General features: G+C 40.7%; 1 protein-coding gene across 10 annotated transcripts in view; it reads right to left on the bottom strand.

The window, feature by feature from the left end:
- The window catches only part of TENM1 (teneurin transmembrane protein 1), a 490191-nt gene that overhangs the window by 142839 nt on the left and 322763 nt on the right, over positions 1-24589 (bottom strand). For all 10 annotated transcript variants that reach the window (XM_043493115.1, XM_043493120.1, XM_043493113.1 and 7 more), the window contains 2 exons: positions 5449-5634; positions 4195-4218 (listed from right to left, as the gene is read on the bottom strand). In XM_043493115.1, coding sequence (XP_043349050.1) covers positions 4195-4218; positions 5449-5634 — 210 coding nt within the window. The remainder of the gene's footprint in view (positions 1-4194; positions 4219-5448; positions 5635-24589) is intronic.

Below are 24589 nucleotides of genomic sequence, written 5' to 3'. Positions count from 1 at the left end.
TCAGATGCGGGTGCACTAATAGTATGTGTATTGAGTAATCAGAAGTCTAACTATCTGCTTTGCACATACAAAGAACTTCTGTCTATCTTGGTTTTCATACCTAGTATCAATTGTGTGCTCATGACAGAGTTTTTATATGAAACCTTGACACAAAAGATGAGTTTACAACATGTAGGTAAGTAATTTTAGGTGAGCAAATCTGGAAGCAGCAGCTGAAAATGTACTTCTAGATATTGTAGGAGTGGAAACCCACATGAACCCAGCAGGGCTAGGGAAGCCTGTTTTGATTCATTCTGAAGTACTTTCCTAGGGAAGGAAAATGGGAGTTTTCATTGTAATGCCCCCTCCCACTTCCTTAAAACTCTCTTTCCAGTTCAAATAAGACAAACACTTGCCCTTTGGTGGCTGTGGGAAATGTTTTGGTTTCTTTCTGTAAATTACGAAACTAGATCTAAAATGGATCAATTGAATCATCCCCAGGTTTGTAAACTCTGAATTAACAATAATTTCAGCATTTTCAACTAGGTTCCTTGCTTGGTGTGACAGATAGATAGTATCTTGGATGTGCCCACTAATGTCCATCTGCGTGTATAGTTTGGTGCCAGTACAGATTTTTGTCAGATTTTTACCTTACCACACAGGGAGCCAAAGGACAATGGATGGCGCTTAGCAAACAATTTAACACTACAAGTGGCATCCCTTTCTAAACGTGTGCTTTCTCTTTGCCAGAATGGACTCTCAGGAATTCAATGCTCTTTATCTGAAAGTGTGTGTTGACACTTCTGCACTATCAAAAGCAAAAGATTTGATTTCAAGAGGAAGGAAAACTTAGTCTGCAGGGGTTTCTGGCAGCCACTAAAGGAGATATTGCAAAAGGTGTTTGGAACTACCAGCCAAAGAGACAGAGCCTAACTACCAGTGGTCCACCTAGAGATACAAAATGGATGAGATAATACCTTTTATTGGTCCAACTTCTGTACTGGTCCTTCTAGTCCAGTGCTCTGGCTCAGAGTGGCCAGTAGCATGTGCTTCAGAGAAAGATGCATTACAGAACAGCCTGCACACAGAGAATGTTTTTTCCTAACTCCCAAAAGTCAGAGGGTGGTTTCTTTCAAGGATCCTTGTGTTTTGCTTTTTTAATCTTTACTTGTATAGCTCTGGATAGTTCTTTATCCACATAAATTATACATGACACCATGGCTCCAAGATCTGCATCAGTTGCCTACTGGTCTCCTGGTAGAGTTTAAATTGTTACTTACAACTTATAGGCCTTTAATTTCCTAGCATTTGCCTACCTGAAGTATCACCTCTCCCCTGCAAGACATGCTGCCATAGTTGCCATCAGCAGGGAGACTTAAGCTATATCCCCCCATCATCAGAAAATAAGAGAGGGTCTGCTGGTAAGGTGTGGGGCCTTGGGACTCTAGGTCCCTCATTGGTCTGAAATAGCTTGATCTTGACTATCTTCCAGTACACTGTCAAAGCCATTTATTTCATAGATTTTTTTTTGGAAAGTTGAGGGTATGTTCCTGAGGAGATTAAAGGGGCTGTTTTCCTGTTTAGATTTATTGGTTAATTCATTATTGGTATATTTTATGATTATATTTTGCTGTGGGTGGTTGTCCTTTATGAATGTAAGTCCAGTGGTGAGCTGGAGCCGGTTTGCACCGGTTCGCTAGAACTGGTTGTTAAATTTTGAAGCCCTCTTAGAAGCGGACAACCGGTTCTAAAAGGGCTTCTAAACTCAACAACCGGCCCAAAGTGGCGCCTTAGGCGCTGACTCCGTGGGTGCTCCGGGGCTGGAGCACCCATGAGGAAAATTTGATGGGTGCAGAGCAGCCACCGGCAGCTCCCTGCCCCGCGCCTGGCCCCAGCTCCCCTCCGCTCCACCTCCTCCCCTGAATGCACCACCCTGTTCTGCTTCTCTGCCCCCCCGGCTTCCTGCGAATCAGCTGTTCGTGTGGGAAGCCGGGGGACTGAGAAGCGCTCAGGCCCAGGGAGGCAGAAGTGCAGCGGAGAGGAGCTGGGGCGGGGGGGGAGCACAAGGAGGGCCGCCCGTGCCACAGCAGGTAACCTGGGGGGGGCACAGGGGAACCGCTCCCCGCCCCAGCTCACCTCCGCCTCCCTAGGCCTGAGCGCGAAGCCGCCTCCTGCTTCTTAGCCCTCCCAGGCTTCCCGTGCGAACAGCTGATTCGGGGAAGCAGAGCGGGGCGGTGCATTCAGGGGAGGAGGCGGAGTGGAGGTGAGATGAGCTGTGGCCGGGCACGGGGCGGGGAGCTGCCGGTGGGTGCTCTGCACCCACTAAATTTTCCCCATGGGTGCTCCAGCTCTGGAGCACCCATGGAGTCAGCATCTAAGGCGCCACTTTTGATGTGATCAGTGGGGGGAGCAGCCGCTTGGAGGGAGCGATCACTCCCCCTGCTTCCCCCTAGCTATGCTACCCTACCCCTAGGAGCCAGAGGGACCTGCCAGATGTTTCCTGGGAGCTGCCCCAGGTAAGCACTGCCAGGACTCCCCACCTCGCCCCCCGGCAGGTCCCTCTGGCTCTTAGGGGCGGGGTGGGCACCCACTATGGTGGCCCACGAGACCCTCCTGCCCAGTTCTGGGGCCAGTCAGGGGACTGGGGAGGGGGGTGGATGGGGCAGGAGTCCCCAGGGGGCTGGGGTGGGCCACGACCCCCTTGTGGGGTGAGGAGGGAACCGGTTGTTAAGATTTTGGCAGCTCATCACTGTGTAAGTCTAATAATTCTCAGGTAACCTAGGGCTTTTTGTATGGACATTTTTTATTGTTATTTAATTCTGAAGAGATAAAATAATAAATACATAAATAAGTGCCCAATCCTTTTTGGAATCCTGCTTTGTCTGATATCTCTGCTGAGAGCCATCTTCCCAGGGGACAGTAGAAACAAAAACAACAAGGAATACTAGTGGCACCTTAGAGACTAACAAATTTATTTGGGCATAAGCTTTCATGGGATAAAACCCACGTCATCAGATGCATGGAGTGGAAAATACAGTAGGAAGATATGTATAACAGAACATGAGAAGATGGGAGTTGCCTTACCAAGTGAGGGGTCGAAACAGTTCAATTAAAGTGGGCTATTATCAACAGGATGAAAAATCACTTTTGTAGTAGTAATCAGGGTGGCTCATTTCAAATAGTTGACAAGAAGGTGTGAGTAACAGTAGGGGGAAATTGTTTAGTTATTGTAGTGACTCATCCACTTCCAGTCTTTATTCAGGACTAATTTGATGGTGTCCAGTTTGCAAATTAATTCCAGTTCTGCAGTTTCTCTTTGGGACAGTGTGATTTCTTACACAACAGTGTGCTAGGACTGAGAGATTGCTTCCAAACCATGAAAAACAGAGACATGAAGGGCCAGAAACAAGCCATAGGCCCTGCAGAGCAAATTAATGTCAAAGCACATGCACAGGGTGCAAATCTACACAGAATTTGGCTCTTTGGGTCTGGAATGGTTTAATCAAGTATATCATCTGTAGCCCAGATAGCGTTTTCTGCCAAAGGGCAAACACACAAATTGCTCAAAGCAGCGGGGTGTGAGGTAGAGCAAATATCTATAAATCCCTCTGAATCTCAAAACCTCACACGGTACTGTACAATGCCAGGTTTTAAAACATGTGTTGTTTTACATTTCTCCCCCACCTCCAAAGTCTTAGAGAAGCATATGAAGCATAAGCACAAATTAAACCTACTCTCTAGCTGCAGATGATAAAAATATGGAAATGTTGTTCTAATAGAAGGAAGGATTGACACAAATTATTCTGGTAATACCAAGTCCTGAGTGCTGTCATCACTCCGTGAATGGAAACCATGAACAGAAATCTGACTCGCCTCACGTAGCATATTACATATATATGGAAATTGGTAACCAAATGCGAAAACCACATTCCAGTCATGCTTACTTTAGACACCTCTGCTTCTGATGAAATATTCAGACAATATAAAGAGCTAAGAATGCAGAATGTACTGATATTTTGTTAGACAAACGAGACTTCTCTGTAAATAGATACCTACCTATCCAGTCATCCAGTTGATCTATCCTGGATAAATATTGTATCTTAACAATACAGGAAGGGGGAGGCTCAAAAGGGAACAAGTCACCCAAATACCCCCATTCCCAACACTTTTATACCCTTCCATTATTCCTTTGCAATGCTGATATGAAAAGCTTACCTCGCACAGCATCCAAGTAGTGAGCTTAAAAAAGAAAAAAACAAAACTGTGATAGATTGAATTTCAAACACAGAAACCATTTGCTAATAGTTTACCATACTTTGGTTAAGATAAAGTGCCTCTCTTTTATTGCAATCAGGTCTATTTCTACCACTTTGAATAAAACAAATAGCTGATTTTGTTATCCAGGATGTCAGAAAGGACTCATATAGCAACAAACAATAATTGCAGCTACGTGTGTGTGTTCTTCAGTTATTGTTTTTTAATATTATGGGCACTACCATGTGTAATGCAAGCTGTGCCTTCTACTTAATTCACTCATTGCTTAGTTATCTTCCTTTTAAAACCAAAACTAAATCTCTTGAACAAAATCATTTTTTTACTAACAATAAAGAAAATTACCTTTATTTTTTATCAATTTTACTCCCTATAAGCAGGTATTATAAGGTAATTGAATCACTGGCTACAGAATTAGCCATTTAATTAAATGAGGAAGGGCCAAATTTTCAAAATACAGAAAAGAAAGAAGATAAGCACAGTATTTGCAAAGCCTGAAAATTTGGACTACCTACCTCTCAAAATTAGGTATCCTGGTCTCTGACATGCAATTAAAATGTTTAAGAATAAGAATGCTCTGGGAAAACAGTATTGACATTTTGGCAAGAAACACCATTAAGCTTTGTAAAAATGTGTCACATTTTATTAAAATATAACAATTAACATTTGTACAGCTGAGTAATGACTTCTGAAAAGATCCATAAACTTTTAGCTTCTTATTAACAATATTGTAGTTGTCGACTGCTGTAAAACCATCTCTTGTGACAAGCAAAATATTTAAATCCTATGATGAGAAGGCAGCAGATTTAGAATTATTTAAGCTGCCTGCTAGTTTCAGCCTCTCACAACTTTTATTAATAATTTTTAAGTATTTTTTTATGATTCTCAGTACCTATAGGAATGTAGCTCAGCTGTGCATTAGAATGTAACCTACAGAACTTTGATTGGATACGTCCAACTATTACATCAGTATTGCTGCATGTAAAGCAAAAGCTGCATTGACCAGTCTGTGGGACAAATATGGATATGGTGTAAGAGTGTGCCAATCCATCAAAGTCAGTGGAGAGGCATCTCTGTACTCCAGGCCTGAATCTGGCTCTCTAATTTTTCCAAAAGATCTTCAAGTTGATGGCTGCAGCACATCTTCCTATTAGCTAGTCAGCCTTTAAAAAAAACCAACAACATATAAAATCTTACCAATGGTGCAATGATCCCCTTCCCATCCAGGGCTGCACTCACACTTCCCATCTTTGCACTGGCCATGTTCAGCGCAGTGAGAGTGGCATGTACGTTCCTCACAGCTTGGTCCTACCCAGCCTTCTTCACATTGGCATATTCCTCTTGAACAAACGCCATGGCTGCCACAGTCCATAGTGCATAATTCTATATAGGATTCAAAGTATACATACTTTTAGATGGTAATATCATGTTTTGTTATAGGCTATGTATGATAATGCATTCAGACACCGGTCATCAAGAGTGATTAAATGAAGGACTTTTATCATGAAATACAGGCTGCAACCACATGAACTACTCCTTCGTTAGCAGCAAGTAAGTAGCAAGCCTTATATTTGTTAGGGCCAGCCACTAATTGCATGCCATAGAGCCCTGATCCAAAGCCCACTGAAACCAGTGATAAGGCTCCTATTTACTTGGGTGCATTTTGGATCAAGCCCTAAGCCAGTGAATCACACATCCATTCCTGATTCTGATAGGTGTTTCCAGAAATCTAGGACACAGTTTTTATTTAAACAGTTTGGAAAGTACAGTGTCCAGGTGGATTGATTTAAAAGACAAAGTGTGACTAATTTATTACAGCAAAGTGATTACTGAGATATGAATCAGTTTGTACCGATGGTAATGGCATTCACTTATGGCAATAAAAGCCAATGAGCTAATACATAGAAAGGAAAAAACACATGTCAAACAGCAAGCAACCCACAGCCATGGAAAAATACAGTATTATCCACATATAGGCCCCTCGTCACAGGAATATGTCCCAAATTCTGCAATGGTTTTCAAGGTCTGTATTTAAAAAGCTTTGCTCTTGCCCATCAATGGCTGGCTGATCAAACTATAAAAACTATTTCATGGTGACAATAAAAACTATTTCATGGTGACAGTTCTTACAAGTCATTTCTATTTGCAGTAAATTTTTCTGCATGGATGGGGCACTAGTGAAACTCCATTCATAGTGAAGGAGAATTACAAGTCCTGAATTGTTTCAATAAATCACAATATGCCAGTTGCAATTCTACCTCCACTTAGAGTGAAGTTGTTCTGTGAAAAGAATGGTTTCATTATAAGAGAGCTCAATATAGTTTAAATTTATTTAAAATAATTAGTGTCAGCAGACAGAATTTGCTTGTTATTCTGCAATTAACCTGCCAGAGGAATATTTCCTCCTCCTTCTCAGAAGCTAGTTGATAGCGCTATAAGTATAAGCCAGAATAACCATGTCTGTTCTGATTTAAAACGGGATTTAAAATGTGTAACATACCAAATGGTGGAAATATTTTCCACTGACAGGTTTTAAAGAATGATAATTTCTTACTCTGAACTATTATATATAAACACTCCCCCTTGAATGTCTGTAATAGCAAAAAGTGACACTCGATATGAATTTTTTTTAAAAAAGTACATATTTAAATTCTTTATTAATTTCAATCTTTCAACAGAAAGAAAGTAGTAATAAAAACCAAACCCCCATACAATAACATTACAGATGTTGACAGCTGAGTGATTTACAACATATGTATATGAATGTCATTTTTAACATTTTAGGGTCATGAACAATTTTATTCAGCAATCCCTTTTAAAAACATTCTATGTAGATATATATATATAAACCTTATAGGCTACAAAAATGACAAAATTATGCTAAAATACAAACATATTTCCTTGGGGAATATATTCCAAGGGAGCATGGAAAAAATACAGACAGACTTTAAAGTTTTGTTGAAATAATTTAGTATTACTGAGTGCCTTTAGCATGTTGCAATGCACAACACTTGTATAAATTAAATCTGGATAAAGTTCAGCATTTTTCCTTTGCTTACCTAAAGAAGAACAATTTTATTCAACAGACCCTGCAGTTGTCTCCAAGAAAGTGTTATGTCCACAAAATTTACTATTTTGGATAAATTCTTCCAGTGCCGCAAATTACACCCATCCACTTAATTCGAGAGTACAGGCCAGCTCCTTAGCTGGTATAAATTAGCATAGCTGCATTTACTTCAATAGAACTATGCAAATTTATACCAGTCAAGGATCTGGCTCAGGTTAATATACACCAGATGAGGATATCTGTAATCAGACAGGCCCAAATCCTGCACTGTTGCTGCTTTTCACATATTAACATAGCCAGGCACAGAAGGATCAGCCAGGTGTAGAGAGATGGTCTGATAATATAGTGCCAGTGTGGTGACACCTACATCACCTCCAGCCATTGTCAGCATAGCAGATGCAACAGGGTTGGAGAATCCACACTGTTCAAGTAGACTAGAAATATGGCAAAACTAGTTTCCCCTTATCTAATCTCATGTAACAAATTGCAGTGAGTAAAATCAGCCTTGTGAGTAAAAGATGTGGTCTGGATGGCCCAGAATATTGTTATTGTTTTATCTCAACATTACCAATCTAAATCTAGCTCATCAAATAAAATGACTGCCATTTAATGGCTTGGATGAAATGAGCAGAGCAGATTGAAAATGGAAACAAACACGCATACTTGCGAAAAACTTAAAAAATACTAAGTCATGTTCTTCATTCCAAATGCTGTGAAATAACCTGGATAAAAAGCCCAGGCTCTGTGAGCTCTCTCTGTTTCCCTCTTCTCCCATACAAGCAGCTCTGTGTACTCCCATTGCCGGCCTCCCTCCATTCCAGCATCCCACATTCTGCCCCCCATGCCAGGGGTTCTGTGTGCCCCCTCATTCTCCTCTAATCCTTGTGCCCCTAATCAGATGCCAGTGGCACCATATGTCCCCCATATCCATTTCAAGTTTTCAGATTTTCACCAAATTCAATAGGGTTCTGGCCACTGATGCTTAGAATATTTCCTGAAATTTTGGAACAGATCAGGTGCAGAGTTCAAAAGTTATTGCATTGCACTGAGACAGAGAAATGCCATCAAATTGAGTGTAGGGCCTCACTTTGCTCAGTCAAAAGGACAACAGTTCTAGACCAGTGATCTCTTCATATACCTTCCGAAGTCAAAGGAAAATTTGAAAACAATTCCTGCCATGAATTAATGAACCTGTGGCTGCGCTGGAGGACGGACACTGTTTTCCTTTGAAAGCTAATGGTGAACTTCAAAAACATTTCTCTGATAATAAGGCTGCAAAGCGGAGAAGATACTTTGTTCAGTTGCCTCCTCTTCCTTAACCACTTGACACATCAGCACTCTGTGGGCAGAGTCTGAACTCTCAGGTTTCCATCATTGTTTCAATTATTTACTATTAAGCTCCTAAAAATGCTGTTTAAGAAGACACTGGAGATGGATTCTTCAGGCTGGGAGATCGAAGCACAGTTTGCACAACTGTTCACAGATTTCTGTTCACAGGCAAGGCACGAGAAATCAAATCTAATGACCATCCTAACTACAGCAAAATAGCACAAGCACACAGAAGGTTTCAGTTTAAAACCAGGAGCTCACCTAATAAGCATGTGCTTTCAGTTCAAGCTACCGTGTTTTGAATATCCAAACACACAACAAACTCTTTAGTTCTTGGAGAAAAACATATGCATAAAATCCCCCAAACTGGGAGAAACAATAGCTGACTACATTTCTGTTTGTCCTGGTAGACCATGTTCGCATAGGAAGTTAAACAAAAGAATACTCCACAGTGGATGGTACTGAGATACTATAGTGATGAGCAGAATATAACACCCCAAAATAGGTAGATGGTCCCAAACAATTCTGTCCATAAATGTCACATCATAAAAAAGCTCAAAGATCATGTAATTGCTATACTGGACCCTTTGTTAAATTATGTCTGTTCTTCCTTCCACAACACCAGATGCTCTAAGAGCTCAGAACCATCCCGGATGAGCAGTGCTCCAGGAACCAGAGCAGACATGCGAAATATCCTGGATTTGACTGAGCCTGATAGGCAAGTGTCAACTACTATGGCTCAGTGAAGACAAGATTATAAATTGAAATGAGAAGAAGCCAACCAGAGAGGTAAAGCAGTAGGGAAGGGGAAAAAGTAGGAAAAAAACTGCATTTCCTTCCATGCCATTGCACCATAAAATGCATAATAAACTACTATAATTAAAAAAAATCCTCTTTGGATTCAAAAAGTGAATTCTATTGGGCAATATTGCACCAGCCTGAGGCTTTGTGTATTATATTCTATTGTCAATCAGTTATACAACCTATAGGGCAACACACTATATTTGTGAAGCTCCTTCTCTACACAGAAGAGTTTAGGCTTGTCACTTTACGTAATGGATCCACAAGTGCAATTTCCTGCACCTCCTTGTCACATCTCTAAATCTTCTCTGTGTGGTGTTCTTCTGCCTGGGTTGCCTTACTGCACAGAAGAGAAATAATTCAGCTGCACTTGGACTCTCTGGACCTATGCAGGTGTGCGGGGCACTGCAATTTGGCCAGAGAGGTAACAGGCCAGATCCTCAGCTGGTGTAAATTTTCTGATCTCCACTGCAGTTAACTGAGCCACTCCAATCACACAAACTGAGGATCTGGCCCAGGGTTTTTACCTGCACTGCACCAGTTTACAACTGAAACAAGATCTTTGCAACCATGAGGGCTAGGGACTTCATTTTGTTATTAAATAAAACCTTAGGTTCTGCAGAAACGGACAGGACTGCTAGCAAAGTGTTGGAAGAGTGCTGGGAACTGGCTCAAACCAGTAACTGTTTGTGAATTTTTTGACAGGTGAGGCACACATCACAAAAGAGTTATTTCTACTGCCACGCAGTGTATAATTTAGTAGTTATTAAAAGGTTTGCTTATTTCTAGTGATAAGGAGCAGGCGGATATGGGAACAGAGCTCCTACTCCTCTACTACCCAGGCCAACATGGGGACAAAGCTCAAAGCGGTCCCAGGGCTTGGTGGTGGTTCATTGTCCACATGCACAGGGCCCACCCACGGGGTGAGGCCCGGAAGATGCAGGCCCCATTCCCACCCCCTGCAGCCCAGACTGCTACAATCCTTCCATGGCCTCACCAAACACTGGTTACCACAGTAATACCCTTATACAGTGACTCCTAGGCAAGATAAATTGCCATGGTAGCAAGACAACTTCTTGAGGCACAATTAGCTATATCAAGCATCAAGCACTACATTCTTTGAACTTTCTTACATTGCATTTCGCTACTGGAGAGAGAGAGTTGTGACATTTAAATCCAATCACAGTTTGTTCTCAAATCTGTATCTATTCAGCAATTAAATAAAATAGAATAGGCAAAATGTATTTTGAAGCTGTTGGGCATTCTTGGTTAAGTTGTGCCTCACTTCCCTCAGCTGACGAGTGCCCCTGGCTTAAAATGACCCCTGCTTACAGCTTTTATGCAGGTTTCAGAGTAGCAGCCGTGTTAGTCTGTATCCGCAAAAAGAAAAGGAGGATTTGTGGCACCTTAGAGACTAACAAATTTATGAGCATAAACTTTCATGAGCTAAGCTTACGCTCAAATAAATGTATTAGTCTCTAAGGTGCCACAAGTACTTCTTTTCTTTAGGCTTTTATGCAGTGGTTTGAGCATTGGCCTGCTAAACCCAGGATTGTGAGTTCAATTCTTGAGGGGGGCCAGTTAGGGATCTGGGGCAAAAAAAAAATTGGGGATTGGTCCTGCTTTGAGCAGGGGGTTGGACTAGATGACCTCCTGAGGTCCCTTCCAACCCTGATATTCTATGATAGTTAGGAATCTTTACTGACATGTCCTTAATTCTGAATGTTCAGTAATTTTGTTAGAAGACATCATATACAGTCTGAAGCATTATTGGTAGATATTCTTGAAAAGGAGACAAATCTGTTGATCATTCTGGGGCTAATCTAAAAAGCATTAAAAATTCACTTCATATTCTTTATTTTAATTATCTAAGTCAACAATGAGTTCTCTTACATTTGAGTTCTCTCTCTCATTTATAATAAGTTTCTAATTGCATAATAGGAAAAAGAAAATTAAAGCTAAATATTTTATAGATTCTAATGATATGATTTCTATGTTATTTCAACACACTTCAGGAATAACTCAGCTAGAATATTATGTTAAAATATAAAAATATATGTAAACAAAAGTTTTCAAATAATCTTAAAATAAAAAACTCTTTCATTTTACTTTCCCCACATATTTAAATGATGAACCTTGCGCTACAGATATTCTAAATCCTTAAGTGTCATATTCATAACTTGGAAATCCATTTATTAAAAAATGGATTTCCATAAAGATTAGAAATTAATCTAACCCGACTTTTACCCAATATGCTTAACTGCTGGAGGCTATGAAAATTCACCTATCTAGGCCTAATAAAGAAAGGTTTTTTTTCAATTTAAATATACATTGCATTTAATAAGCTTGCATAATAATTTCAACAATATTCCTGAGCTTTTAAAATTACCTACCTGCTGTGTCCTGGAGACAACCCTGTTCTATCTTTCATTTTTCAGCAACTGATTTTATTAATATAATTTTTTCTCCCACAAAAGTTTAAAAACTTAAATTGCAAGTTTCAAAAGTGATGGAGCTATTTCTGAATGACACCAAATGGTGGCATTGTCTACACTAGAAAAGGTTCCAGTTCCCCAAATGAAATAAGTTATATTGGCAAAAGGACTTTTTGCTGGTATAACTATGTCTACACTGGGGCTTTTGCTGGAATAATTGTGTCAGTTAGGATTGTGATGGAAACACATGGACTTCCTTTTATAATTCATAAATCATCCAATGTTTTTACAGATCTTCTCTCTCTTTCTCCCCCATCATTTTCTTTCTGTCGCTTCATTTTCTTGATTTATTCTCATTATTTGGGCTGAATTTAATTTTTCTTATTCCCCCATGGCCTACAATTGTCTTAAAATATTGTCTTATAGCTAGGAAACACCCTGCTATGGTGTTTATCATGGGATGAAAGATTAGACTTAAACTGTTTTTAGGCCAGGTTTTTTTTTGAATCATTGTCTTCATTGCAGCTGTGCTGATTTAACATGAGGTGAGGAGCTAGCCCTGTATGTGAAATGTTTTATGAATTAAAAATATAATATATAATAGTCCAGCATTGCTGCTGAAGGTCAAATGGGTATAAGTAGACCCAAGACTCTAATTGGATCGTTAACACTCATGAGAGCAACTGCCTGAATGGATGGCCAAGAGGAAGAGGAATGAGAATCAAGGAACCTGACTAATACCCAGTTTCCTCTCTCTCTTCTGTATTGTCTGTTTGTTAGATTTGTCTCAAAAATAATTACTGCAACTGTGATTAATGGTGGATTTACTGGAAACTGCAAAATGTTGGAAGCTTCTGCTTTTAATTGTGCCTAGTGAATACAGACGATTTTCATGTCATTGCTCATGTTAAAGAATGCCTTACTCGCTGGTTTCTAAAGGGTTACTCATGGCGTAGGATACTCGTCAGTGAGGTAAGGCTGGCAAAGAATCAAGGTCTTAACCTCAAAGTATGCTGTGTTTGGGTTACATGCACTGAAAACCATTATTCAGATACTTATTCAGTACAATATAGCCCATCAGCACAACATGACCACCTATCCTGCCCATATAGCAGAGCCAACACTACCCCAAACAATCAGTTTCACTTTAAATTTAACTGTTAGCTCTTCGCTTTTAAACTTAATGCAGAGAAAATATTTGTGATGTATCATTTCCAAGTTACATTTCTTATGTTTTACCTGCCATGAGGCATTACCATCCAGCATGCCCCCTTGCAGCCAGTCATGGCTCTGTAGGTGTATTGCAGTCAGGGACCCCTCAGGTTCTTTCAGTCAATTACTCAGACTAAATTGGTTCAAGACATGTATCCCTCATGAGGTCTGATTTAATAACTCCTTCCATCTAGTGTAACTCACTTTGGTTAGTTGCCCCTAGATCACTCCAGTCTGGGTGCACAGAAGAGTCCTAGTCACCTCATTCAAAACAGGTGTCCTCAGCTCTTCTCCTTGAAGCTGGGCTGTAAATTAGCAAGTCCCTCTGTCTCATCTTAAGCCAGGAGTCCCCAGCTCTCCTTCTTGGAGCTGGGTTGTAAGTAGGTTTGGAAGGATTTGATTTTGAAAAACAGTGTGACAAAGTTCCTCCTCTACCTTGGTGGGTCTTGCGCTTATTGGTGGATTTGCTCACCTTGGAGCTTCACGGCAGCCCTCAGTTTGGCTGTTTTCGGGAACCCACAGTCCAGGTCAACTCCTCCTGTGTCTGACAAGGAGTTGGGAGGTTTGGGGGGGAACCCAGGCCTGCCCTCTACTCTGGGTTCCAGCCCAGGGGCCTGTGGAATGCAGCTGTCTAGAGTGCCTCCTGGAACAGCCGTACGACAGCTACAACTCCCTAGGCTACTTCCCCATGTCCTCCTCCCAACACCTTCTTTATCCTCACCATAGGACCTTCCTCCTGGTGTCTGGATAATGCTTGTACTCCTCAGTCCTCCAACAATATGTGTTCTCACTCTCAGCTCCTAGCGCCTCTTGCTCCCAGCTCCTCACACGCACACCACAAACTGAAGTGAGTTCCTTTTTAAAACCCAGGTGCTCTGATTAGCCTGCCTTAATTGATTCTAGCAGCTTCTTGATTGGCTGCAGGTGTTCTAATCAGCCTGTCTTAATTGTCTCCAGAAGGTTCCTGATTGTTCTGGAACCTTCCCTGTTACCTTATCCAGGGAAAAGGGACCTACTTAGCCTGGGGCTAATATATCTGCCTTCTATTACTCTCCTATAGCCATCTGGCCCGACCCTGTCACAACGGGTAAACATTAATTTCACCAAATGCACAAAGAATGAAAGAATATTTCCATCAATACTAATTGAAATTTACAAATAAGCAAAGTAAGAAAAATCCTTCTAGAGAACTTATTAAAGTTTGATTTACTCTGTGTACTTTGACATGTGATACTAGCAATTTGTGTTTAATGGTTATAAAGTTTTAACATTTTGAATCCCAATGTCTACTGTCATAAAATAAGTATTGTCTGCCTCCCGTTGTCTGAGCCTCTCATAACTTTCCCACAACTATGAAAATTTCTATTGATACAAATAAAAACATGCTGAAAAGTAAACATCAATATTATCCATCAAAATTATATAAAAATCTAATTCTACCAATCCTAGTTTTAAATTAGCCAGCTGCAGGATTTTAGCCCACTTCTGCCTCAGCTGGCTTCTTTCCCCGCAATTAGCCCTCAAAGGGTTCAGCAGTCCAGTGTTCTCCTGCTGGTGTCTGCCCTGCTATAAGGGAGGGAGCAGCATTTATGCTGACCCCAATCCCCTGTTTATCCCCAATTTGTTGGGTAAGAGGGGAGCATTACTTCACCTTCTCTGCATGGCTCCTGGCCTCAGGCCCTTAAAGACACAGGGATGAGATTTCCTCCCAAGCACTACTTATTTCTGGGACACTTCCTCTTTATCAGTATCTTCTACATCCGTGTGTGTGTGTGTGTGTATCTATATCCGTATCAGACCTTTCACAAGCTTAATGGGCCACTCCACATGTTGGGGTTGGGCTGACCACTAGACACCACTATCCTGAAAGGAGGCAGACTACCCCATCACAGTGCCACAGCCCAAACCACATAAAATAAAAACAACATTGGAACTAAGTTGCTGTATCTTTTTGTACGTTACTCATAATAATGTCTCCCCATCACTGGAGTAACTGTATTAATTGCTTTCTGGAAATAATCCTGCCCCATCTCAATGGATACATTTCTGATGCATTAAGTACTAAAAAAAAAAGCTTTCATGATTTCCAGTAGCAATGCTGCCATCAACAATCTCACTGGCTAGTGTAGGGTATTATAGGATATAGTCTGCACAGTTTATAAAATATCTGCATGTAAGTGGATTTTTAAAATTTTAATACAGTTACTCATAATGCTAGACTAATTTGGAAAATATCTTTCACAAACTTGGTGCCTTAATTTTCTTGACGATCAATTTGTGTAAGAAAATAATCACTGGACAGACAAAGAAGTCAGCAGAGACTGATACAATAGTTAGAGGAACCCCCCCCACCATTTGATGTTTTTAATCACATTTTTCTGTCCAGTTTTATTTCTCATCTGGGAATATTTTCTTCCTGATCCAAATCCAATTTGTATATAAAAACCCCAACCCGCATTGATTTTTTACAGTTCAAAAATCTAATCAATGCAACTTTATGAATCTGGACTGGCAATGGTAAACACACCAATAGATATTTCATTTCATGGAACCAAAGCTCTGGAAATTGATACTACTGAGAAGGATTAACACATTCACCAGTGGGCATAGCTTTGTATACTAAGCTATGATATTGGTGTAAAACAGAAATACAATTATGCTGTGTCTGACTCACAAGGGATTCTACCAGCAGAATTTGTCTTTCTTCTTTTTTAGATCTAGAAATGATACAGGTTGACAGGTCAGATAAGACTTGTGGGAAATGTTTTAAAATAAATGAACAGAAGTATAATCTAATAGCAAGGAAGATTACACTGACATTGGGTGAGGGGGGGAAACCCCAACGTGCTCTATCCAGACTGTTTTATATTGGGTTTCTCAAGTAAATTATGTGAGGTTTTTGTGTCAAATACTGTCCTTTTTCATAGTTATCTCAATTACTTTGTTTCAGCCTTACAGACTGTAAGCAGAGCAGCTACAGAGTGGTCACTAGAGATTCATGCTCTGGCTAACAAGCTCTGTAAACTGCTTCCCAATAATCTGGGAACAACAGAAGGGAATTTCTTTCAGTGCATATCATTTTCTATGTATAGCTCGTTCAATCAGAGTACTAGCGAGGGAACAGTGCAAAAAAGTGAATTTTGAGCCAGTAATGAGTGGGATAGAAGAACTGTTATAGAAACACAAAGACAAGGGCTGCATGGAGGAATCCACTGGTAGAAGGAAAATGCAATACAGGGTTCCTCAGGCGTGAGGCCCACAGATGCAAGATTGAAGCCAGAAGCCAGGTAGACATGAGGGTTGGGGAAAGAAGTGAAACCACTGAGTCAGTGCTGTATCATGAAATGCAAATGGGAATCAGTGAAAGACATTATAGATAGTAAAGTTAGTGAGAAATGCGTCCAAGGAGGCCTTGGAAGTTGACCATTAGAAAAAGAGAAAATAGGCAAAGAGCTCATCCATTAGCTAAGTTTGGTAAAGCTGACAGAGATAGGCTTAATTGCTTCTTTAAAGCCTGAGAACTGCCATTTCTGGGAATAGAAGCCTGTGTGACTGGATCAGGAATTTTCCGCAGTTAAGCACAAAATGGGTCATGGATAATTTGAGAATAGGACAATTATTAATTATTATTATTGAAAAAGGCTAAATTCAGAGACTACATGATTCCCAATGAATTATTTAATTAGTTCTATCCTTAATACTAAATTAAGAAGAAACACGATTTTAAAGTGCTGTTTATACACAGTAGACAATAACTGCAATTCACTCAATTAACCTTAGAATATGGCCTACTAAGAAAAATGACTATGTAAACAATTAACTGACCCAGTGGATGTGCTCTCTGTGTGCAACTTTCAGAGATTTATCTGACTGTAGAAACAAAAATACATTTCTACTGCTGTTTACTTCTGCTACCCCTGCAAAGCCAACGCTGCTGAGAGGGAGGGCACTATTCCTTATCATACATAATCGAGATAATTATCTACTAACTTAAATTCAAATGCAACTGTGCAAACCCAAAGGCAGCCCCAGACCTGCATATGTGCAACTGATGGCTAAGTTTGGATGGGAGATGATGCTGAGAAGTAAAGGGCACAGTGGGTATATCTACATTGCACTCTAAGCCTGGACTCTGGCTGAAGAAAAACCCAACAAATCAGTCTGAGTCAGGCCAGCAAGTACTCAGGACGTGGGTTCTAGGATCCTGGTGCGGGGTTTGTCAGAGCCCAAATCTTGCCATGACTCAGGTGAAAGCCCTGTCATTTTGCAGCAAGGATGCAACTGATGCTGCAGATTCATGCCAGAAGGTCTGTGTAGTGCCGCATAGACGTATTAACACACTGTGAGATGGGTTCAGGAACTGTAAACCCAGGTTTACAATGTAGAGTGGACACTCAAGCACAGGCTTGAAAACAGAGTCCACAAGCCTGGGTCCCATAGACCTGGGCTTAGTGTGCAGTGTAGACATACCCAGTATGACTTTCACAGCCTAAGTTGAGGGATCTGGGCTGGCAGTTTAAAAAAAAAAAGTCTCTTGTTTTACTTGTAAACTGAGCTAATTTAATACGGAAACAAAGGGATGATGTCTAAGATATCCACATTGCTATGTTAGAGTCATTTTTCAGGGAAGAACTACACTTTGCTTTAACAAGCTAGCAACCCTATGATCTCCTGAAATGTATTATTTGTATCTCAGCAAAGACATACAGTATATGTGAACACACTCCTGAAACAGCAAAAGCTTATGACTGGGTACAATGCTCCATCAGTCTCCCACCTGATTAAAAACTTGAACCCTTCGCTTCTAGCACACAACACTGTACCATTCTTCTGACAACACCACCCATCACAGCACATGCTTCATAGGTTTTGTACTTTTCATAGCAAGAACCGCAGTGACTGTCACATGTCACCATCCCTTTTGTCACACATTCCTTTAGCTACTAGAACAATTGTTTACATAGAACAAATAACTTTAGGAAAGTATTTAACTGTTGTCTGTAAGATATGTAGTTTGCAGATTTTGAAACCGTGTGTCCCATTTAGTTCCTGTGTCTCCCTTCTCCCTTGCACGTGCTTCTCTGCCACCCACTCCATTCTTCTCAGTCCCCCCTGCTTCCTGATACTCTTCTCTGCAGGCATTGTTTTGTTGAATTTCTTTCTCTCCTGGACATACTGACCAACCACGATACCTAAAGGCAGCTTGTCTCTCCTCTCTGTTTCCTCTTAGCAGTAGTTGCTGCAATCAAGAGGCTGAGTTCCTGTAGAAATAGCTGGAAACAAGGATGAGCCAAGCACTGTGTGGACTGACAGCTTTCTGCAGACCATCAGAATGCAGTCCTTGGATCACAGTGTGGGAACTTCTGCTTTACACCATGATGATCTGTTCATTTAAATATCCAAGACTTCCAAAGCCATGGGACTAGGGCAGAAATGGGCAAACTTTTTGGCCCGAGGGCCACATCGGGGTTGCGCAACTGTATGGAGGACCGGGTAAGGAAGGCTTTGCCCCCAAAACAGCCTGGCATCCGCCCGCACCTCCTATCTGCCCCCTCCCAGTTCCCACCCCCGACTGCCCCCCTCAGAGCCCTCGACCCATGCAATACCCCCCTGCTCCTTGTCCCCTACCGCCCCCTCCCTGGACCCCCTGCCCCAAACCGCCCGCCCCGGGATCCCACCCCGGATCCAACCCCCCCTGCTCCCTGACTGCCCCAACCCCTATCCATCCCACCCCCATTCCCTGACCCCGACTGCCCAGAACCTCTGTCCCATCCAATCACTCCCTGTCCCCTGACTGCCCCCTGGGACCCTCTACCCAATCTTTTCACTGCCACATGCGCGTCGCCACCCCCACCCCCTTACCATGCTGTGCACAGTGGCAGGAGCTCGCAGCAGGGAGGACAGCAGGGGAGGGACAGCAGAGGGAGGACAGCAGGGGAGGGGCAGGGGACTAGCATCCCCAGCCAGGGGCTCAAGGGCCGGGAAGAATGGTCCTGTGGGCCGGATGTGGCCCACGGGCCTTAGTTTGCCCACCTCTGGACTGCATGAATGTATGTTGCACAATGGGATAATGTACATGGAATCTTTGCTCCATCTCCAGTAAAATGTATTTTCAATTACTGTAATATTTCACTGATTTTGTTTTGCATTTTTAAAAGAATTACTAGGTCTACATTTTTAAGCAGAAATCTTTATTGTGGACTAGACCCAGGAATTCGACTGTTTGTATTGTCACTCCTGAGATTATCTAAGTAATCAACAAGCCAGATAAAGCAATATGCAGGAGAAACGTGTATGAAGCTTTCATCATGTAACCTTCTGATAGACACTAATTTTCTATTTTCAGAGAAAAATTAACCTTTGTGGAATATTTTCCCGTGTAGCCTATATTATCATGATAGCTTTTTAAATGTATCATGCCACTACAATAAAATATCTGTAAAGTACTATTCTAGAGGGATTTGTGCAACACAATTTTGGTTAGCAGATCCTAAAGGAGAATATCATAACTTTAATACCACAATGCGTTAAGGAAAATTAAAACATAGCATAAAAGGGACTTTATGCCTTCAAGTGCACAGCATGGTTTAGAAACTAATTTCCAAAGGAAATACAAAATTTAAGCATGCTGATTGTTTATAAGAGGCAAGTTTATAGTTCAATCAACTGGCACTCAATTGTAAAGTAAACGTTTCAATAAAATGTGCTTGTACTTCCTTAGCCTAACAAATTTTAATGCTTTTTGTCATAAAACAAAAATTCCCTTTTTGGATTCTGACTAGGAGAAAAAACCCTTTGAATGCAAGGGACATCATTTGGTGTCACTAGCTTTTATGAAGGACATTTTCCGCCAGGACAAAGTGTGTGGTTGTTGTCGAGGTCAGATGAGGCTTAAAATGACAATGACTAGGAAGGCCTGATTGAAAAGAATGCTGCATTGTCTGGACACTACTGAAACAGCAAGCTCCTGCCAGAGATCTAAACTAAGTGAACAAGCCCCTCCAAACTCATAGGTTTTTGCTTAAATGCTTAGGCCCTGTGTGAATTTGAAGGGGCTGGCTTGGGGGTAGGGGGGCGGGGGAAGAGTAGTTGCAATAAATCATTTTGTGCTGAGATATTACTTTGCACTCTGTTGAGGTCATGATGAAAAGCAAGTCAGGACATTTTAATAACTGACAACTGGATTGGGGGTTATAACTTTAGGCCTGAGTCTATTTCTTGGTAATGCTGCCATAGCATGATTTACAGCTGCTTCCATGAAGGCTTCCTGAGCTGCTCAGGATACGAGCCCTACTCCTGGTATTAGGATGCACGTGCTCATAAGTCCCAGTTGCAGTTTTCAGGAAGATGCTCATCACCTCTTTGGTGTTGTGCGGTATGAGGGTGAACCAACCCCCAGGCCTGTCCAAATGCCAGGGGTCAGAGGGCCACCTATTAATTCACACTGAACTGTAAGTATACAGAGCCCTTATCATACCTAGCCTATGCTGTGTATTACAGTGCCCTTATCAGACCTGCACACAGGATCACAACTAGAACAGGTACAGAATAATATGAAGTGGCAATGCTACTTCCCTGCACTGTCCTGCCAATAGACCTCCTCCATGATCTGGAAAGATCATTCTCCAGGTGACAAGAAGTTAATTGAGCCTCCGTAGCTATTCACTCTTGGTCCTGTCAGCTTGGCCTGCCAATAAGGATGGAAATTACTGGTAACTGTAAAACAGATACCAGGCTATTACATAATAAACTGAATCCAACATCTCACCTCATATATACTCAGCAGCAGTCTGAGAGTAAGGACTTTCATCCTTCAAAGTTGAATTGGAATTGATCCTGTGAACTGAGAGGTGAAAGGTTTTGTATCTCATTACTAATTCCCTCAGCATCTAGGCTCTTTGGAGATTGTTTTTCTTTACATTTTATGAAGTATTTTAATGTTGGGAAAAGGCACCAAAGTGACACCCCTGGAGACCCAAGCCCTCTCTCCATCTACTTATGTACCATGGCATGGTCAGGGACAATGCAAGCTTCTCCACAGTTCCCTGCCAGATGCCTCACCTGCTCTAGAGAGATCACTATTACTGCAGAGCTCAGACTCCATATACATTCATTGCTTGGCCTCTCTGTTTACTATATGTAAGAGAAAGTGAAAAGACTTATCATCTCCAAACAAAATCCTTCAGATGCTTCAATATTGTCCTTGATTTCTTTTATATTAGATCTAGCACCATCTAGGGGTAAGGGCTATAGAAGCAGACAAAGTGCCACTACTAAGCACATCAAAATTATTAGTTGTTTTGGAAAGGTAGATATTTTCAATTATGGTTGAAAGAGGACTGGGGGAATGGAGGGAAAGTTTAAGATTCAGACAGGAAAGGGAGGAGAAGAGGCAATATTTTTTGACATTCCTTCAAGTACTACCAGGGATCAAGGGATCAAGCATGGGTTGGCATGTAAGACTATCTCCCAGTTTGCTTCATTGCCTCTTTCACACCCCGGACCTCTTCTTACCAATAAATGACTGCATCGGTCTTTTTGGTTCCTCCTGGTCTGGTTTCAGCATTTAGTGGATTATTAATTATTATTATATTATTTATTACAGTGTTTCTTGTTGCCCTAATTTCTCACATTTATATTCTCCAGTGATTGAATTAAGCATTCCATTCTTTTACTGCTACTAATTATTTAAAAGGAATCTCATTCACAAGATGGCTTTTTGCAAACTCTTACAATTCTACAGGAACTACAGATCAAGCTAGTCACATAGTTTGCACTTTTCAATGAAATATACAGGGGTAAGAAGAGCTTTTCTACAATGTCAAACACGCACAACAGGGGAAACTTCAATCATCCTTTTAATTTGCAGTGCAGCAATAGACCACTTCCCCACAAATTAAAGAGGACAGTTAGACAAAATTAAGAATGCCAATCTTCCCTTCAGAACAAAGCAATGAGCAATGATCATAACATAATTAAAAAGATCCTTAGATTTGCTAAAATAGAAATACTATAAAATGCTGAATGAAAAAGAGCAAAAGAGAAAGGCTATAGAAAATATGTGACAGTTTACCTCATGTACTGAAAGATGTTTCAAAGGTATTTTCATTACTGAGTGTTGTTTTGAGTGAATACCCTTGTCCCTGGCAAATCAGAATGACTGACACTCATAATTTGCAATTTCCTAAATTTGAAGAGTTTTTTGATTGCTCTCTAATGGTTTTACCTAAGTAATTTTTTTCAAGTTGCAATTTTTGCTGTTTAATTTTGAAATCAATTTGAGATGTCTTGAGCTATATTAATATGCTGTATTATGCCTTCACTCATTTTTCTTGAAGCACTTACTTTAAAAATGTGTATTTCTAATTATTTTTAAATTATTCTACTTTGCACATTACAATTTACAACATTTTGTATTTTTTCAAAGAACTTCAGTTTTAAAGATGTTGTGTTTCAAAAGATAGAGAAGAAATGGTGTCAATCTATTTTTACCCTTTGTGAAATTGTCACTTATTTTGCTGGTGCAGAGCTGAACCAAAATAGATATGCTAAATATATAACATCTACTTATAATCATTTTGGGACATATGCACTTATAAAAAGAACAGTCATTATCATCTTACCAATCATACTGGGCCATACCCATTGGTGTAAATCTGGAGTAACTCCAATGGATTCAGTGGAATTACAGCAGGTGTATTGGAGTATCTGGCCTGTTTACACTCATGAGTGTGAGCTAGAGGAATAAATATGGAACTGGGGATTTGTGAATGCACAAAATGTATTCTATCTTCCATTTTCTCCCCATGTCCTCATTTTCTATCCCCTAGTTTCAAGGTCCCATGTTACAGGCCCCTTAGTCTCAAGATCCCATGTTACATCTTCATTTCCCCAGACACAGAACTAGATGAGTATCTCTTCCCAGACTTCAGAGTGGTAGCCGTGTTAGTCTGTATCAGCAAAAAACTGAGGAGTATTTGTGGCACCCTAGAGACTAACAAATTTATTTGGGCATAAGCTTTTGGGCATAAGCTTTGTTAATAAATTTGTTAGTCTCTAAGGTGCCACATGTACTTCTCGGTTTTTTTCCTTCCTAGACTGTTGATGCTGCTACTTCATTCAGCCAGAAGGGTCACTGCTGAGTGATGTGAAGAACTGCCTCTATCTGGGTATAAGCATCTGGTCCCAAAGCACTCAACAGAAAGATTCCCATTGACTTCAAAGAACTTTGGCTCAAACTCTGTACATGCAGACCTAAAACTGTAGTTAAAATAATGAAAGAGAAAAAAGTCAGTTATTGTGGAGTTTGTTGGTGGCATTAAAAATAATCCAGTAATAGGACTAGAATCAGTCTGCAGGTGTACTATATAAGAGCTAGTTGTTATTAATTATTATTTTTAATAATAATTATTATTTTGTCAAGTGTGCAGTTTAGCACCTCTATGCCACACAGGTCAGGTGAGCCATATGGTGGGGAGCTGAACACAATGGATTTTAACACATATCCACAACTGGATAAGGATTCAATATAGTGTACAGCTGCTGAGTCTTGAAAGGGCCAAGAATGACTCTTTTCAGGAAAGGAGTTTTTCACAAAAAACAGTTTATAATGACTTTGACCATAAAGAGAATATCACTTTTCTGCTTTATGTCCACATCCCTTAGGATAAGGAGAAGATTAAATGGGAAATGGAAGTCTCTGGTGCATATCACCTGTCAGATGGATAAGTAAATTATGACTACAAGGAAGGTAAGCCTGTATCTCTGACTTCTTCAGAGATCTCCACTCTTGAGGTGCCAAATGACCAATGAACAAAGAGAAAACCCAGGGACAAAAATGAAAGAACAAAGGAATAAAACTCATAGTGTGGAGAGAATTATGAACATAAAACACTCAAATTTATATTCTGAGTAATATTACAGGGCTTAATTATCGTTTTACATCAAAGAATTATCTGTTTTTCAAAAATTAGCTTACAAGACTGATGAGAAAAAATATTAGCTTTTTTATGACCACTGGATAAGGTCATTAGGATGCTGAAAGGAACAGTTACTTACCTTACAATAACTGTGGCGCTTCGAGATATTGTGATCAGTGCAGATACACTGTAGGTGCTCATACATCTCATGTGTGTGAGACGGATTTTTTTAAATAACAGTGTCTGCTATGTCCACACATGCACCTGTGCTTCCTCCTGCTCCTGTGTGAGGGCATAAAAGGTGGAGTGACCATGACCCAATCCCATTTCCCTTGCAATTCTTTAAAGCCCCTGGCAGCTGAAGATTTGAAAAGTGGGGATGGAGAGCAGGCTGTGGAATCCACACTGACTAACAACATGTGGTTCTGGAGGAGCCACAGTACTAAGAGGTAAGTAATCATTCTTTATTCTCTGAGTATGTGTCAGTGTGGGTCCCACTGTAGGCGACTACCAAGGAGTATGGTCTTGGGATGATGGGAGTGAGGAGTTTCAGCTGCATCAGTTAAACAATGATT

The sequence above is a fragment of the Dermochelys coriacea genome, chromosome 9 (assembly GCF_009764565.3).
Source record: "Dermochelys coriacea isolate rDerCor1 chromosome 9, rDerCor1.pri.v4, whole genome shotgun sequence".
In the NCBI taxonomy this organism is placed as follows: domain Eukaryota; kingdom Metazoa; phylum Chordata; order Testudines; family Dermochelyidae; genus Dermochelys; species Dermochelys coriacea.
The sequence above is the reverse complement of the archived record's forward strand: the minus strand, read 5'-3'. Positions and strand labels throughout refer to the sequence as shown.